At 27.2% G+C, this 19,521-nt stretch overlaps 1 protein-coding gene across 2 annotated transcripts in view; it reads right to left on the bottom strand.

Moving 5' to 3' along the window:
* The window catches only part of LOC119682779 (neuropeptide-like 1), a 48,082-nt gene extending 28,797 nt beyond the window's left edge, over nucleotides 1–19,285 (bottom strand). The window contains exons 1-2 of one of the 2 annotated variants that reach the window (XM_038096288.1): nucleotides 19,223–19,285; nucleotides 18,881–18,986 (exon numbers count right to left, since the gene is read on the bottom strand). In XM_038096288.1, the coding sequence (XP_037952216.1) occupies nucleotides 18,881–18,973 (93 nt within the window). In that variant the 5' untranslated portion in view covers nucleotides 18,974–18,986; nucleotides 19,223–19,285. Of the gene's footprint in view, nucleotides 1–18,880 lie in introns of both variants that reach the window. The other variant, XM_038096289.1, reaches the window with a different exon arrangement.
* Nucleotides 19,286–19,521: the final 236 nt, after the last annotated feature.

Genomic DNA, 19,521 nt, shown 5'->3' with positions numbered 1-19,521 from the left:
TTTATTTTCTTTAAATACTACGAATAAATTGTATTTAAGTAATTATATAGAGTTTTTTCATAAAGCGTTGAGTTTTCTTTTAATTCTCCTGGTTTCTCTTATCATTCATTTAAAAATGAATCTTTTTACAAAGAAGCATTGATTTTTTAATCTTAAACATCTGCTTAAGGTTGAACTTTCATAAAGGACGCTATCGAGAAGCCTCTCATCTTGATGTCCATAAGCAAATTATTTATTAAGTTCTTATTAATTTTTAGTCAGAAAGATTAAAAATTTTTACAACGATTGGTTAGTTGCCTTCAATGGTTTTCTGTTCTTTTGTAGAGGATATTCTTTTAAAATCTATATTAAGGATATCCGAAAATTAGTTCATAGGTTCTCGTACTAAAATTGCATAATAAGACTTAACATAGAGAGCTATGCAATTCTTTTGGTACGGTACTTATCAGCCAGTGATTTTTCACAGCCGCTTCGAGATTTGATATGTCCATCATACGTTTGTCCAAAGTTATGTTTGTAGATTAATATATTGCAGCTGTGTTACCTATATTTAATATATTTGTCAAAAGTGAATTGTCAAAAGTGAATCGTAGAAAAAAAACCTAAAGCATCAACTCAATTTATCCTCTATCCATGCATCGCCTATACTTATAAGCGGTTCTACGAAAGGTGTTACATGCCTTTATATTTATGTCATTAACTCTGAACTGCAAGAAGTTTATATATATAGAACTAGTAAACTTAGAAAACGTAGAACTAGTAAAAGCTTAGAAATATATATAAGTAAAGGCTAAATAAATAAATGCATCAAAAACTTTACGTTTATATAAAACTATGTAAACATAAAACTGTTTATGTGACATTTGTGTGATATATTTTTAATAACCCAATCTTTTAAAATATGTAGAGACCAACAAAAGTTCGATTTATTAGTAATGCAGAATAAATTTTTGACAATTTAAAAAATGTTAGCTGATTTGGCCTAGTACCTATACGAAAATTTCATTCAAATTTTCAAAGCAAATAATCCAAATGGAAATAAGAAACCCAACTGAATGACAAAGTATCGAAGCGAAATTTCACCAAAATTGCAGCTTTAGATTCGATTTGTCTCTAATCACAGATTGCATAGTAGCCTAAAGCCAGTGTAAGTATTCAATGAGTGCCAAATAGCATACAAAGGAAATGCACTATCGCTTTTAAGAATCGTGTAGTTTCAAAGATTACAGACCGAACATTTTTCTTTGAAAAACGAATCTCGTTAAAGTTACCTAAAATTTGGGGATACTGATGGAGTTAAAAATTGATAGATATTCAAAAATACCCCGGGAAATAATTGCTGATGAACTGGGATTGAGAGATTAAGTGATATATTGCGGATATTAAGTTATGTCTTCACATGCACGAATAAATTAGAAACTAGAGGATCCAGCACCTTCAATAAGATTGCAAGAGGTGGTGAAATTTGATTTTACGACTACACGACTAAGAAACAAAGCAACAGTCGATGACATTGAACCCAAAATATAATAATACAGCCGTTAAATCCAGACAATAGAAATAGTGTTAACCACAGAAAAAGTTGTTACCATTATTCTTCTGAAGACTAGACAATCGCTAACTGTTAAATGATCTACTAAAATCCACTTACCACAGGTATTCCGAAACTTTTTGAAAAACCACAAAAAAAGGAACTTTGCACATTATAATAAAGTCACCGTTTATACTTAAAAAAAAAACTATTGACTTCATATAGTGTTCGTCTGACTTCAGGTTGTTTTCAAATATACAAAAAAAATTGAGAGCAAGGGTCTACGGTAATTATAAGGAGACAATTAGTACATATTAGCTTGAAGTTTCAAATCTAAAACAATTCAACTAAAATGACTGTTTTAGGAAGTGAATCTACTGGCATTAAAAAATGTTTAGAAAATTATGAAACTTATAGAAAAAGTGTAAGTTGAAGTTCTTAAATATGATCATAAATACGGAACATATATTAGTACCAATAAGGAGTTAAACAAAAAATAATACTAGATGATAAGAAATATTTTATTCAGTTCGATTTTATTGGTATACAAATAATCTTTTAGGGTGGAAATACTTTGATGCACTGAAAGTATATTTTATTCTTGTTCTAATAAATTCAGTGAATTTTAAAAAACATAGGCATTAACATTAATAACTTTTTTCTTGGTTTTTAAAAATATTCTATGTAGTCTGGGTTTTCAAATGATCTTTTAAAGTGGAACTACACTACTGCACTGCAAGTCCCGTTGTATTTTTGTTCTAATAAATTCATTGAATTTAAAAAACAAAGGCATTAGCATTATATATAAGTCAAAAATAACTTTTTCCTTGATTTTAAAACTCTATTTAAAACTATTTAAGTAACTGAAATCAAAAAATGAAATTACTTATTATATAATATATATATACATATTCATATTAGCATTTCATGACTAATTAAGAATATAACAGCAAATTACTTGAGTAAAAACCTTTTTACCTCTCCTCATATATTTCTGTCTGTGTAATTTTGAAATGAAATGAAACCTATTTTTGCTGATATATAAACAAAAACTCACACTGAAAATAACAAAACTCAAATCGATTTTATGATTTGCTAAATGCCTTTCAACAATAACAGCCTTGATTCTGATATTATATTCCTACGCAAGCAAAGTTAATGGAAAATCAACATTATCAATATTATTTTTTTTCTTTTGTTATTATAATAACTTTGCTTTTTTGTTCTTTATATTGTACTTTTAAATATTTTCCCATACAAACTGAAATGCTAAATGTAATTTTAATCCACACGAAATTATCTTCTCAAATAAGCACGTATACTGTGGTATTATCTGCATTAACACAGATTTTATTGTTATGCTCAAGTCCGTGCAATTTCGTGATTCAATCCTTGCTTGAATCAAGCAAATTGAATTTTGCAGCAATTCACTTTGTTGACTATGAAAACTAACTGCATTTGTTTCTTGCAATGTACGCAATATTTGTATGCATGATATGGTATCCTTTTGTTCGGGACTGCTGAATGTCAAAATGAATCTCGCTATCACACCGCTCCGATTGCTGAATGCTTTCGCCTTTATGCTTCTTCTAACTCAAAAGGAAATGAGGTTCATAAAATATTGCCATACATACATATCTTAAAACATTGAAACCGATTCTATCTGAAACGTGTGAACATTTATTATACTTGAATTCACTGAAAATTCACTGGAAATTCACTGACGTGGAAGAATAATACTACGTTACTCTTATCTTGCATCAATTTTTTAAGTAAAATTTAAAAATGTTCAATTTAATTCCTAAACTCAAAACTTTTAATGAAAATTTTTTTAGTTTTATGTTGAAAACAACATTTTCTTATCTTGAAGTAAAAATAAATGCTTTTCTTAAAGAACTTGTAATTAAAATGTAAAATCTAAATTTTTAAAAAATTTTAAAAAATTGTGAAAAAAATGTAACTCATACGTCATGTTATCATTCACTTCAGATAAATAAAGTATAATATTATTATTATTAAATAATAGTCTATGGAAGCACGCTAACCTAAAAGATCTAAAGACCCAACTAAGACAATTCTAGACTATTTATAAATCTTGTAATTGCTGTGGGCTTAAGTTTACCTATTTGATTTGGAACTAAGCTCCCGCTTCCAAGGTAGTCGAGTCTACGTGTTGCCGCCGCTGGGCAGTTGCATGGATTGTGTTCTGATGTTTCCTTCCCCTTACGACAGAGTCGACAGGAGTCATTTTCTACCGCACCTATAATCTTCACGTGGTAATTAAGTCTACATTGTAAATAAAGTACAACTAGGTATGTTTAGTCATCAGCTGCCATTATCTGAAAATCAAAGCAGAATGCCTACATTTAACCATTGTGATATCACTATCTAGCAGTGACATCTATATTCAAAACTATTAATCCATTATGTTGATGCTGACACACACTCTAGCAACATATAACATTTCCCCCAACTGATAGTGACTGTATAAGATTTTAATTATTATCAAATTTATTTTATTGATTAGTTGCCTAACTACAAATGCATATATTTACAGTTGGTACCGTGACCTTATCTTCCAAACATCAAAGAAAAAAAACGCATCTGTTGCTTTTTAATTAATTCTTCAAGTTTTCAAGTTTTTATTTCCTAAATGTGTTAAATTATCTACTATATAAAATAACTTTAAGAAGTTAGAAACTATAATAAATTTAAATGTGCAAGGTCACATAATTCTAAACTTCCATTTCGATATATCGATATTATGCACTTTAAATGAAATTAAATTGATTTTTTGCTTTATCTAAGCTAAGTTCACAGATAATACTGAGATATTGATAATATATTAATAGCACAATACTATCGTATAATCGTAATTTTGCATAGTTAGTTTTACGAATAATCTGTATTCCTTCAACGATTGTCGACTTTATGGGGTCATTAGTTATATTTCGACAAGTAATGTACCAAACTGTCAGTTGGTAACATGACTGGCATTTAACTAATGATATCTAAATAGATATTTCTGCACCCACCCACACTTGAAAACTATATCTGTATTATGATTACTTTACTAAAATATTATTATTAAAATTAATTATTTATTGCAGTGCTTTTATTTTATATCTGTTATGGAAATCCATAAAAATGTATTATCTTTTGCTAGAATTTTATAAAATACCTAGTATAGCTTACTGCATTTACTCAATATTTTCAAGAAATATTTATGCAAAGATTTTAATTTATTTTCTTCGTTTTTATATCTCCGGCATTTTATCACTGCTATTCATTGTTTTGTTTTTATTGCTCTATTGAGTGAATTTGCATAAGTTAAGTGATGTGGAAAATACTTGAATATCTATTTAATTTCATGGCACAATTATTTTTTTTCTTTAAATATAAATGTACACAGAAATAAATTTCTACTGAATTTCTACACAATATTACCTCGAAAAGCAATTGCTTAATAATAAGAGTGTGTTTCTTTCTAGTTGAATTTCTTTGAAAAGTTTTAAACGTTGAAATAATTCAACTCAGACAATTAAAAGTAAAATTAATTAAGATCTTATTAATTAAAATTTTTTTGTATTTATTTATTTCGTAATTTCCAAATCACTTAATTCATCTCTCATTAGGAATTTTATTTTATTATTGGAAGAAATAAAATTCATTATAGCCAAAGAGTTTTAATGAAATATTATTATTTTAAATTTTAATTGAAAATAACCTTGTCGAACCATTTGGTACCAAACATAGTATCACACAGGTTGCCTTCTGTTTGAGCTAGTGACGAACACCATCACTAGGTTCATAAATATTTTAAAGCACATCTTCGAGCTGATCAATACACAAAACAGGCTAACGCTTGTCATATAATTTCAATAACAGTAAAAATAAATTTAGTAGGAGAACTTAACTATATAGCTAAAAGTTTCCTACAAAACTTTAACGCTGTTGGTTAATGCCAATAATTTTGATATAATTGGCCTGTACTTTTGCTACCAATATTTAGTAGATCTTGTGATAAATGAGAATAAAACAAAGTCCTTTCTCTAAACAAACAAATCGCCTGAGTGCCTTGGGCTCTATATCACTGTGAACAACTATAAGTTTCAAACTGTCAAAGATTTTATTTATCTTGAGACTAACATAAATACTAAACTGATGTCACCTGACAGGCACGAGTTCTAACCCTGGTATTTGCAATCCAAACATATAACATACGGACCATAAACTAATTAAAAAAGAAATTCGAATATTTCCTAAGAACACTGATAATGAGTACGTGGCAATACTCGAAACAGCGTTGCTTGATCAGGCAAATTTCAATTTTCAAAATTCTTTACTTATGCCGTTTTTAGTTGATAAATCTGGGGTAATCGATATTCGAATTAAGTGCAATTTTCATTTTCGATTAGGGAATCTCGATCGAGATGTATAACATACTAGATTCATTTATAACACTCTAGATATTTTACCAGAGTAGCAAGATTACTCTGAAATTAACAGCTGTTTTTTATGACTGATCAAATAAATAAATAAGGATATAATGAAATAAGAAAATAAAGTCGAATATGATTCAATATCTGTATTTAGAAAAAATATAAATATCTACTAACACTACTACAAAAATGTAAGATTACTCTAAAAATGTTCGATTGGGCAAGAAAATGTGACAGATCGAAGATAAATTTATATTGAAACCAGATTTACCAATCGAAAATGCCATTAGAAAGACGATTAATAAAACGTTAAGCCATATAAACTTATTCGCGTCATTGATATATGTTAAACTTCGAAAAAATACAAATTTAAAAAAATTAGTTAATAAGAAAGATAATTGTTTCTGTACCCGCAGCTGTATTCATGTTCTCAGTTAAAGGACCAGACACCAATATTAAAAGCCACACGACACTACCACCTAACGATAGGAGACTGGCTGGTGGAGCCTTTTGACTAATGCCAAACAGAATTAACGCATATATTGAGCCTATAAGTCATTTCATAAAATATTTCTTTATATTAAGTCAACATTAGAAGATCATATTGCTCAACAAAAATAATATAAACTAATTAATTGCTATAAATTTTTTTAAATTTATTTTCCGATCTGTTTATTAAAATAGTTTTTTATTTTTTTTTGATTGTTTTGAAATTTTCTAAATTTATTTTCCGATCTGTTTAATAAAATGGTTTCTTATATATCTTTAATCTGCTCTTTGTTTTATAGTCAATATAAATAGACGATAGAACAAAGAGGATAACGTACAGCCAGATTAAAAATATATAAAAAACCATTCTAATAAATTGCTATTAGTATAATTTCTATTAATAAAATATAGTACTTTAAACGAAATAACTACATAAAAACCATACACTTTAACTAACTTTTCAATTTGATATACTTATGTATTTATTTAGAGATACCTACTTATGTAGGTGTCTCTTATAGAATTTTCATGATATAAATAAAAGCTATACAAGTTGTGGTTCCATTAAGTTAAATACAAATTATAGCAGCTCATTGTGGTTTAAATAAATGATAAAATAAATCGTTTAATATTAAAAGTTCTCATCTAAATATATTTTTAATACCTCTTTAGAATTTCTATAAAATTACAAGTACTTCAATTTACTTGAAACAAAGAGATAATAATTCTGCACGATAATAAAAGAGATAAAACGGAGAAGTAAAACCAATTTGCATACTTGTAAGTTCTTAAGTGTAAAACTTAGTACAATAAAGATACAGTACACAATTATATTAGTAAAATCAAATAAAATTATTTAATCGAGTTTTTGGTTCTATTCTAAAAATAAATTTAATTTCTCTACAAGTGCAAAATCAACGTCATTGTTATCAGAATGAAAACTGCAACTGCTTATCAAACACTCACAAAAGGCGTATAAGAGTTGATAGTGGTTTAGTATTTGTTCATATATCTTTATTTTACAATTCATTTGACGCTTTGCGGGATGCAGCATATTGAGTGGCATAATTCAATGCTGATGGCAAATAATCTGACAATGGAAAAGTAAACCAACGCACAGCATACAAGATGCAATGCTAACTGCATATTTGCATTCAATTTTCCATTGAATTTATAGCTTTGTTGGAGCGAAACTAGACAGTATGTGTCGCAATATGCAGAACAGTAACCATAACTAACTCAACATTTATTAAGGATGAACATTTCATAAATTGAAAAAGCAGCATACGTCAATACAATAAAAATCTATTGACATTGAGAATAGATGAAATCGTCAAACCGAGCGTATACTTGTTGCATTGAAGTTGTTTAATCATTTCTTAATGAAAATTTCAATCATATACTTTCTAAGTTTCCAATATCAGTTCTAATTGCAATTGGTTTGTGATTTTTTTTTTCAAGTTAGTATTAATAACATTGAACTTTTTGTAGAATATGACACGTCTTATGAGGAAAGAAAACTAGAACGGTTCGAAGTATAATAAAGAAACAACAACAAAAATTTTAATTAATTTATTGAAATTTGGCTAAACTTACAACGGTGTTTCGAGTATTACAAGTACTCATAATCAATGATCTAAACACATATTCGAATTTTTATTAAATTAGTTTATAGTCAGTAAATAATTTAAATAATTAAGGTAAATAAGTAAATAAAGTAAATAATTAAGGTTTATAAGCTAAGTATTAAATAAGTATTTTATAAATAAGTATACCTACTTTATGTAAAAACAACTTAAAGATATAAATATTAATTTATATGATTCTTTATTTTACTATGCATTATATGAATATATAAAATCTATTATAATCAAAAATATATGGTGTACAAATATTCTAAAAGCTATACGATGAATTATGCATTTGTGTAGAAAGTAACTAATACGTATTTAAAACCTCAATTCTTTGCCGTTTGGCAAACCCGTCAAAACTGTAAAGGTCTCATTTATAAGCTCCGGGAGCTACGTAAGTTTCGTAAATATTATTCTTTAAAAAGCAGCGATTCATAAGAACTTGAGAACCATATATTCGCCTACCAGACTATTACAAAAACAAATTTCATTACAACAACCCAACGTTACATGCCTAGTATATGGAAATTATAATCAATTTAACAGATTACATATATTATTCTCATTATATTTGTATGCATATCATTCTAAAATTTACAATTTTCAACTTCAAATAAGCTTCAATACGAGAATTGGCTCAACAAAATAGCAATAGATTTACATTTTATATTAAAATAACCATCCTAATAATCAATCAATTATAATAATTATATTTATATGAAATATAAAGTTCAAAGACAATGAGAATTAAAATTCGCGTAATATTCTGAATAAACAATTTCGTAAGTTTACTAACGTTGCGAATGCATGCGAATTATGATCAGTTCAACAGATTATTCATATTATTATCATCATATTTGTATGGATAACCAATTCATTATTTTCTTCTAAACTTTTCAATTTTTAACTTCCATTTCATATGAGCTCGACAGCAATACTTGCACAATAACACACTAAAGAAGTAATAGACTTACAATTTATATTAACATCATCATCTTCATATTCAACGATATGTAATGACAACTACGTTTATACAAAATATAAAGTTTAAAGAAAATGAGAATTAAAATTGATGAAATATTCTAAATACTTGATTTTCATTGTTATTACTAATAATAACTTATTAGACAATTTTGTAAGTTTAAAATGTGTGTTGCTTTGTTGTCAATATGAATCATATGAGTTAATGTTAAATGGATTTTATGAAGCAAACATGTTTTAAAGATATTATGAAAGACTTATATTATCGTAGATAGTTTTGTTATATTTTTTTGTTGTATTAACTCAATCATTATTTTTGTATTTTTAAAAGCTATCAATATGTAAATTGACATGAATGCGTAAACGGCCATTACATACTTAGTTTCTAGTATGTGGGACTTATAATTAATTAAAGAGTTTATATATATTATTCTTATTATGTCATTGTTTATATCAGGGCTGCCCAGACCAAATAAGATCGCGGGCCAATACAAATTATTGAATAGGTTGGAGGACCGCACAAATAATACATACGTGCATAATTTTTTCTGTCTATTAAATACAATAGTTTTTATTGAATGAAATAGTCTCTGTCATCATAACTGACTTTTCAATTAAATTTAATATTAATATATAATACGAATATATATTAAGTGTAAATCACTACTGAATCATTCTTTATAAAAAACGTTTAAAATAATATGTAAAGATAATGAAAATAAAACTAATATTAATGTGTGGTTGAAGTGTACTTTCTGTTGATATATTAATGCATATTTTTAATGACTTTCACTTAATTTAATTTATTAACCGTAATAATTTTTTGTCTAATCATTATAAAAATATTATATCATAAAATGCAAAGCTCCAAAAATTTCATACTACCGAACTATTATTTTAAGGACTAGAATTTAAACATTTAATTGAATGAAATACTACGAAACTGAAACTCTTTTTATGCGTGAAACTTTATTGCCTTGGATTGTCGGTGTTGACAAAAAATTTATGTTTGGTGCATTAGTTTTTGTATTAAATGTTCGAGTTTATTTTCAGAAAAGGACCAAACCGCCCACTTTACTGAGGACTCGTGCAAATGGCAGTGTACGTGCCATTGAATAATTTTTTAAAGAATTCGTTTGGTTTACATAAACGCATGAATCATAGTTTCCGGTTCGAAGAATCGAAATCCGTTTCAAGTTTTAAATACAAAAATAAAAATTTTGTCAATACAAATGTTTTTGCTGATATTTATTTATTTAAATTAATACATATTTGCTTTTTTTTTTCAAACGATATTTTTATAAATAAATTTGTAATAGATTAGATTTAAAATTCATTTTAATAACAATAAAATTCCAAAATAACTATTTTTTAATTTAGAATGAAAATATTTATATATATACGAATATGAAATGCATACAACACAAATATGCAAACAATTTTAGTATTTATTTTTCATCTAAGAGTAAATAATGCTTAAATAAATAATCCCGCTTATCACTCTACAGCATAAATTTCATTTTAATTTATGCTTTATTGCTCATGAAAAATAATTTTTTTTTTGTTGGAAGGACTCTCATGAAATTGTGTACTTAAGCCCTTAATACTGAATGTGGTGAAATATTTTATTTCTATCATATCTAATAAACCCTTTAAATTTGCTACAAAAAATTTTTTTTTTACACTTCAATGTGCAAAAAAAATTAATATTCAACGAAAAACAATTTTAAATATAGTCCAACTGTAACTTTTTATTTATTGAAAATTATAATAAATATTTATATTGAAAAAGATATCAAGATACATTTGTAGATATGCTTTTATTACATCAAGAATACGTAAGAAGAATTTAACTCAACTAAGCATTTTTTGGTTTGTTTTGAGAACGTCGGGCAATCACGTCTTTAATTAAAAAAGTTTCGTTTGAATGCAATAACGCAATTATTGAATAAATATCAGATTTATATCCTTCGGCCAGAGGGAGTTAATCATGTTTATTTTTGCTCTTTTATAACTCATTTAATTATATATTTTTCTGTTTATAGTACTTCAACGAAAAACTTCTAATAAATTGATAAAAAAAAGCACTTATAATACTAAGCAACCTGAATCATATTAAACAATTTATTTATTTACAAATCAATTAAGTTTTTTGGTATTTTGTAGGAAATAATATTCAATAATTCTTTAATAAAGTTTTATTAGTTTTGCTTAAAACGCTACGCTTTCTTATAAAGACAGAGACTCTATTAGAAAGCGTAGCTATTTTTTAAAATTTAGATAGTTTCGAATAGCAAAGAAAGAAAGAACAAAAAAAGAAAGAAAGTAGGTTCTATACTACTTTTTACTGATGCAACAGGACTTAAAGACCTACTCTAAGCCCAGAAGAGGGCACAATAGACCCGACGGTCACAGTGCTACATCCCCAAACAATAATAATAATAAGGATAAACAAAATTTAGTTAATTATTAACGGGCTATAAACTAATTAATAATAAGAATATTTCCTATGACCACTGATGATAAGTAATTGGCAATACTCGAAACAGCGTTGTATGGTCAGCCAAATTTCAATAAATTGACTAAATTTTTGTGTTTGTCGTTTCTTTCTTTGCTATTCGAAACCCTCTAAGTAATTCTTTAATAAATTTTACTTTTTCATTTTATTGAAACTAAACCCCAGGTAGATATACGTAATGATAAAATGGATTATAAATTTATTTTCGTAATTTAACTCTATTAGCAGTGGAAAGATAATTACGTTTATTACCATTCTCTTATGATAGTAAGAATACTCTATGCTTTAAACTTATAGAACTTTACGTTAACCCAACAAAAATCTTGATACTATGCCGGCTTTATCTTTTTTATTGATTTGTATTTTTTTGCGTATTGGTCGCATTGCTAATAATGTAACCGTTAAGTATAAGGCAGCTGCGATACTTAAGCTATTTTGTGCATAACAAATTAATAAAACATATATTAATGTGTTTGATGACTTTTTGTTTTGTAAAATGTCGGATCAGAAAGTTTCTGAGAAATTTGAATGGAACCCATACTTGGGTGCTTAGCAAATACTGTAATCTGAGGTCATAGTTACGTACAACAACAAAGTTCAAAGAATTGTTGGTTCTATGTAAAGACTATTCTCGAGACTTTATAGTCACAAATTGAATGTATTTTACTAGAACTTTCTGAAACTAAAACTCTGTGAACTTTTGGAAGCCTGTTCGAAAAGTTCCACTTTGGCAGATTTAATAGCAAGCGACACTTAAACAAACAGTTGAATGCTCATCATGAGCCTATGCAGATTTTGAGAAACAGTATAACTTCTCATTCACTCAGCATTGCGGACTTAAAAAGCATCTATCGAATCTATGTATTACAAGGGACAATAGCTGCAGATTTTGTCACGAAGAAAAAGAAACAGCAGAATACATACTTTCTATTACTGTGATAGTCTCGCGGGACTCAGATCTTGGTACATATCAACTGCCTGTTCACACTTATAATGGAAATAAGCAACATCTCTTCAAGAGAAATAGCGGCATTTAGAACTGCTAGGCATCTATGGAACAAAAGTTTCTCATAATAATGCTCACAAGATGCAATGATGTGATGACATAGTTCCCATCACCTTTATTAATCTAATCTAATTTAATCTAACTATATAACTTATACGCAGATCTGAAGAGAATATGCTTATTCGATAGTATTTGCAGCCACTACAGAGAATAATTTTTAGTCATTTGAACCGACTGTATTCGGAAATTTAGTTGTTAATCATCAAAACTATGAGTAACTCAATGACATTTAAACAGATCAGAGAAGTTTACCCTCATAGATTGTATTCCCAGCCACTCCAAAGAATAGTTGCTAGTGTATATTGTGAGTAATTTGATTAAATTCAAGTAGATTTGAGAAGAACATCTATAATTGTTGGTTTTTTCAGTGAAAGTTGTAGTTGTAAGTCAATTAAATTTGTAAGTAACTAGAGAATATCCTTAATCGATTGTACGAAACATAGTTGTTAACTATTAAAACTATGCGTAACTAGATGACATTTAAACAGATCAAATAGAAGACTCTTATTATATTGTATTCCCAGTCACTATGAACTTTAGTTGGTAATCATCAAAATTGTGAGTAACTTGATGACGTTTAAGCAGATCTGAGAAGAATGCACTTAATCAATTGTTTTTTCAGTCATTTAACGAAATAGTTTTAGTGTTTTCAACTTATTATGAGTAAGTACATAACATTCACTCAAATGAACAAAAAAATGCCATTATTAAATTTTATTTGCAACTACTACAAATAATTGTTGTTAACACCTCACAAATTGTGAGAGCCTAGATGACATTTAAGCAAATCTGAGGAGTACACTTTTAATCGATTGTTTTTATATCGTCTATGAAACATAACTCTTAGTCACCTAAATGATGAGTAACTAGATAACATTCAAACAAATCAAAGAAGTAGAAGAACACCATTATTCGATTATATTTGCAACTAAATCGAAGAATAGTTGCTAATCATCTAAATTGACAGAAATTTGATGATTATTTTTAATGAAATACCTAAGTGTATATAGAAAGAAAACACGGCTGTTATATTAATATAATGAATATTTTTTTTTTGTAACAAAAACTTTTTTAACAAAAAAAATCCCTTACTAATTAATTAACTTTTAAGCATTATTTGCTATCATTTTTTGTATTAAAAAATGTGATTATGAATATTTTTCAGTACGTTCAGTTCCTTTTTATAGCTACAACGAAGTTATTAATTAACTTTTATAATTGAAAAAAATCAACAACAGAAAATATGTAAACTTAAACTAAAAATAAACATAAAAAATTTATATTATTTCATTCCAAGAATAAAAAAATATTTATAAATATGAGTTTCTGTTCTGTGCAGAGTTGAGGAAATTAAATATAAAATGAGAAATGAAGACAAATTTTTCGAACGCTTCATACACAGGTTAACTTGACTTAAATGTTGTCGCTTTTTGTCAATCATACGCACTGTTGGACGTGAACATTTTCAGCAATATGTCATTTTAATTACGTTGAATGCCGTAGGGAAAGCATTCACGATAAAGTTTAAATTGAATATGACATTAAATCGAATTACTTAATTCACTTAACAATAAAACTTAAAAAACCTATTATACTTATTCAAAAAATTTTAATTTTTAAAATCAATTTTGAAAGTTTTCTGTCATTTCAATTGAAATTAATTAGTGGAAAGATTTTTAAACATTTTTTATATTTAATGAATAATTAAGAATTGAAATAATTGACAAGATTTTTTCACATATTTTTAATCAAATGAATTATTCAGAATTTAAAGAAATTTAAAGAAAGATAAGTTCTATAATGAATATATGTATATGCACGCTCAGGCATTATAAAAGATGGTTATACTTGAAAAGTTTTGGTTTATGTAATGAAAACTTTTTTTATAATTAGCTTTTAATTAACTTAAATATTACTACTCCTAATAATAACTACTCTAAATTAAATAATTAAATTTTAATGAAAAAATTAACTAATGCATAACTTTCTTTTTAATATTATATTGACGCTGATTCTCCCTCTTTCCCTCTCTCTCTCACTTTCTCTCTTATCCTCATAGTGGAGCATATGACCTCAACTATCTTTTTATATCGGATTCTATTACTTGATTCTTCACAAGTATCATTCCCGGAATAATTGGTTTCTCTTTGCCCTTTTTCAATTTTCCTCCTTCAAGTTTTAGCTGGTGCTCCCGGTTTGACGGCTGCCTTGAGGATCCCAACTTCGAGCTTGGTGTGCAATATTTTCATTGGGTCTGCGAAGATTTTGTCCTATCCAACGCCATTTGCGACTACATATCGCAACAGTAGCAGATGATTGATTCGTATCGGCCCATCGGTATCGGTTAGTGTTTGTGGTGTGGTTGGGCCACTATATTCTTATTATATACAGGCATTTGTTCACAAATATTTGCAGTTTTGCATTAATCTCTTTTATTCTTTTCTTTCCACAAGCATAAAATAGCATAGCGAAACTAATTGCTCTTAGTAAAACTAATACAAATATCGAATCATACTTCACAGTATGACTTATGACATGTTCTGAGTAAATGATATAGAATGTGATTTATTCAATATTAAAAAGCCAAATGGGTGAATTATAATAATAAATAAGCTCCAGCAAGAGAATTGGCCTTACAAAGCAAGAGAATAGATTTACAATTTATATTAAAATAAGCATCCTTATAATCAACCACACCTAATGGCAATTACGTTTATACAAAATATAAATTTTAAAGAAAATGAGAATTAAAATTGGTGTAATATTCTGTATACCTAATTTTGCTTTTGTTGTTTAACAATTTTGTAATTTTAAATTGCGTGCTGCATTGTTGTTGATACGAATCATAAATGTTGAAATTAAATGGATTCTATTTAAAAAACATATTCTGAATAAATTGAAAGACATATCATCGCAAATAATTTTGTTATGATATTGTTTTTATACAATCATTAATTTGTATCGTCATAATGCTATTAACAATATGTAAACGGTCATTACACATCTAGCTTCTAATATATGGGATGTATAATTAATTTAACAGATATATAATCTGCTTATTATTCTTATTATGTCATTCTCTGAATGATAATTAATGTATCATTTTATTCTGAACGCTGTCATTCTTTTTAACTTATATGTTCTACTTTTATTTTTAAAAGATGGAATAATTCATACTCTGTTGCAAGACAACAATTGTTTCACAGTTTATATTAAAATCACTACAGCGAGACATTGTTTCAACTACTTATACAATAGATTAAGTTTAAAGTAAATGAGAATTAAAATTCATATAATATACTAAAAATTAATGATCATTGCTTTTTTTGTTGTATAATTTTTGAGGTTTAAACTGTGTACTGCTTTATTGTAGATATGGATCGTAAGGGTTAAATGGATTTTACTAAATAAACATAAACTAAAGTTATTAAGTGACACTTGTGCCAACATATGAAGTTCTGTGAAATATTGATGATTATTTGTCCTTTAAACAAATTTTGATCTGTTAAACCTTTTTATGTGCATTCATAACTTATGAAGATATAATGGTTGACATATATAAAAAATATAACAAATCTATTAATTTGTATTAAATGCTTTGAAATATATGTATTTGTGCATTTGAAGTTGTATAAATATATTTTATGTTATTTTGGAAAACTTTTAATTTTCATTTTGAAAATATTTATGTACAGGATTTTCTACAAAAAATTTAATGCTATTTTTAGTTCTTTCTCTTTCAACTAATAATCTACTATCGGTATTGTTAATTGCATTTCTTTCTTTTAATTATTTTTCAAAGTGTAATACATACATTTAAATTTTTTTCTTATCATTTTACAACATAATATATAAGTTAATGGTAATCATGCCATATAATTCTATTGCCTGATTCTGCCGTTAATGAATCCAAGCGCTGGCGCTGAATTCAAGAAGTCGCTGGTGTTAACTTATATACTTAAGTCGAGTTTAATTATGAGCACACCGGAGAACAAGAAGCAACAATGCAAATGCAAGTACTATGTACTAAAAGTAGTGGGAAATAGTAATTATACGAGTCGTCTTAGCCAATAGTATAAACTGTCAATAGTTCTATTAATAGTTTACGTGTAGAATAATTTTACGGGCAAAGAGTATAGCTATAGCAAAGAATCTATAGTATATCTATAGATTCTTTGGCTATAGTATAGTTAAAATTATTTGAGATTGTTATTAATATTGAATGTATTATACAAATTTTTTCTAGATACGGAGATGCGGTTTTCGGGGTCTGTTTTGTGGAAGCTTAATAATAAAAATTTAATAAAAGGAAAACATTTTCAAAAATTTTTTTTTCGAAAAGTTACCTTTAACAATATATTTACTTTAATCAGAAAATTAGAGTTTATATCATTTATATCTATATAAAAATTAAATTTTGTAGATATCAATTCTAAAATTTTTACTGTAATTATACGCAGAATATATTCAACTGATTTTAGGAAAACATTTATGAACTATTATTAAATGAGTAGAAAAGGTGATATATAGTCCATATTTGAACCCTATAAGTGATTCTGAAGGAAAAAAATTTTTTTACATAATTAACAAAAAAAAAAAAATAGAATGATAATTTAAAAAAATCTAAAGTTAAACTTTTGTACAAATCAAACGTCAAGTAAGTAAAAATGTACTCAACAGATCTCATTAGGGCAGTATGTAAAAAACTTGATCGAGCATATATAGTATTCACAAATATAATAGGGGTATTCAGGCAACTGAGATTCGTTGCTTAGTTGATTCAAAAACTTTATATAAAAAAAATTCAAACAGCTGAGAGAGATAGCTAACAAATTTATATACAAAAGTTCATTTTAAGTTATTATTAAGACACTTGGGACTGGCAGCATTATTAATCAAATTTGTACTAATCTGAGAATCACCGAAATAGTTGATTCCCTGCTTAGTTTCATTTTTGTGTGCAAATTTTTGTTGTAATCAACTACTAAGCAACTAATCAGTTGCCTGAATACCCCTAATTTGTGGAGAGTGGTTAGATCAAAAACAATGAAACCGATCAACTTTGTTTTTTAGTGGTATTAATAGTTCAGCGCATAGAGAAGTATATTTGTTACTGTATTAATATGGATATGTTTCTTCTTTTGCCACCAGCACATTGATTTCTTTATTTTTCTATATATTTTTTTATAAATTTTGAATGGTTTATCACTTTTTTACCTTAAACTTAAATTTCTTATCTTAATGGTAGGAAAAAATCTACAAAATCTTATTTAATTTAGAAAATAAGTTTATAAAATAGAGATACAATAGATTTTAAAGTCGCGGTTATAGCATTATTATATATAAAAAAGTGTATTTAATTAATTTAATTAGTACAAATAACTTATACATTAAGATATTGGTTTTTACCAAAATTTTAACCCAAATTTTGAAAAAATGGAAACTTTGCGATCTATGCTTTTTTGAAATGGAGAATAAAAAACTATGTCTTACCAAAATATCTAGTATACCTAAGACAGTTGAATTAATAATTATGTCAGAATTCAAAATGGTGTCACAATTTTAAACAGCGATTTAATAGTTACATCAGAATCCAAAATGGAGTCATAATTTCAGAAAACCGTACTATTCAAGTTATAATTTTTATTTTAAGGTTTTAAATATTTTTTATTTGTATTAATATTCCTATTAACAGGTACATTATTATTAATATAAGCTTTAGTATGACTATTATTACAAGTTAGCTTAAAATAAGTGCAATTCAGTTCTGCTAAAAATATTTACTGTTTTTTTTTATCGCTATTTATATTGAAATAATTATTTTAACATAATAAATAACTCTGTAGTTTAATTTAAAAATACTGTTGTAATAAAATCAGTGCTATTATCGCTGATATGCAATTTGTAATTAACTTAAAAGTGCAGTCATTTTAATGCATTCACGAATTAAATTCAGCAAATACATTTAAAAATAAATCCATTCAATAAGAATTAAAATAATGTTAAAAAATTAAATTTAAATACAAACAAAAAAATATTGTAAATCCTTTTCATTTAATTAGTAAAATGTAATAAAAATGTTGATCGATAAAAAAAAACCCTTAAATAAATAAAATTTTAAATGACCGCAGATTTTAATGGTGGGTAATAAGGTTCAAAAATAAAGACCAAAAACACCACACAGAATTCAATTACTGGACAGATTTTTCTTAAATCACTTACAGCACTTAGCAGCATATACAGTATCACCCACAACTTGAACACAGCGGAAGCTGCTTTGCCAGATGCATTGGTCATTGGTTGTCCTGCTTGCATTGCGGCGGAAAATCTACTTGCGATCAAGACGAAATAATACACTTGTATGAGATACTTTCTACTTTCTTTTTTTTCTTTTTTGTTAATAAAACAATTATATAGAATTTTATGTGTTTTTTATGTGTGCCACCAAAAAGGAAATAAAAAAATTAAAATAAAATTTTCAAAATGCACTGACGCACAAAATTAGTTGCACATACACTTGGAGTCAAAAACAAAAAATATTTCAAAATTATTTAAAATCTTAACTGTCAAAATGCAATTGTAAAGCGCGCACTTCTTCCTGCAGCTTTTGACGTGTCCACAACGGAGTCCTTAGTTCAACTGAATAGAATTGCATGTGCGGCACATTTTTATATGCTGTCCTCTCCATATCTAAAGAATAGGGTGTGTATGCTCTCGCAGGAGCAATTGGAGCTCAAGGCACATCGGTGCCATGAATTATTCGTAACAGGAGTAGTCAAGCTGTTGCTGTTACTGTTGCTATTGCCATTGTTATTGCTGTTGGCGATAGCAATGGCGATGGCGATGGCGATGGTGATGACGAG

The sequence above is a fragment of the Teleopsis dalmanni genome, chromosome 2 (assembly GCF_002237135.1).
Source record: "Teleopsis dalmanni isolate 2A chromosome 2, ASM223713v2, whole genome shotgun sequence".
Classification (NCBI taxonomy): domain Eukaryota; kingdom Metazoa; phylum Arthropoda; class Insecta; order Diptera; family Diopsidae; genus Teleopsis; species Teleopsis dalmanni.
This window is presented reverse-complemented; position numbering and strand designations above follow the sequence as displayed.